Raw genomic sequence first — 209 nt, 5'->3', positions numbered from 1 at the left:
CTCGAAGGGAGCCCCGCGGTGCTCGGCCTTGCCGGGGGCGTCGGGGGGGGCGGCGGGGCTGTGCAGCAGCTCGGCCAGGGCGCTGATGTAGATCTGCGCCATCTGCAGCGTCTCGTACTTGGAGAGCTTCTTGTCGTTGTTGAAGGAGGGGATGACGTTGCGCAGCTGGTCGAAGGCGTGGTTCAGCCCGTGCATCCGCCGCCGCTCCA

General features: G+C 68.4%; 1 protein-coding gene across 1 annotated transcript in view; it reads right to left on the bottom strand.

The window, feature by feature from the left end:
• Positions 1–209, bottom strand: part of ATOH1 (atonal homolog 1 (Drosophila)) — an 8,380-nt gene that overhangs the window by 294 nt on the left and 7,877 nt on the right. The window contains exon 5 of the mRNA XM_010561036.1: positions 28–204. Within this exon, the coding sequence (XP_010559338.1) occupies positions 28–204 (177 nt within the window). The remainder of the gene's footprint in view (positions 1–27; positions 205–209) is intronic.

This window comes from Haliaeetus leucocephalus, unplaced genomic scaffold (genome assembly GCF_000737465.1).
Source record: "Haliaeetus leucocephalus isolate CR32 unplaced genomic scaffold, Haliaeetus_leucocephalus-4.0 Scaffold140, whole genome shotgun sequence".
Classification (NCBI taxonomy): domain Eukaryota; kingdom Metazoa; phylum Chordata; class Aves; order Accipitriformes; family Accipitridae; genus Haliaeetus; species Haliaeetus leucocephalus.
Note: the sequence above shows the minus strand (reverse complement) of the source record. Positions and strands in the feature narration are given on the sequence as shown.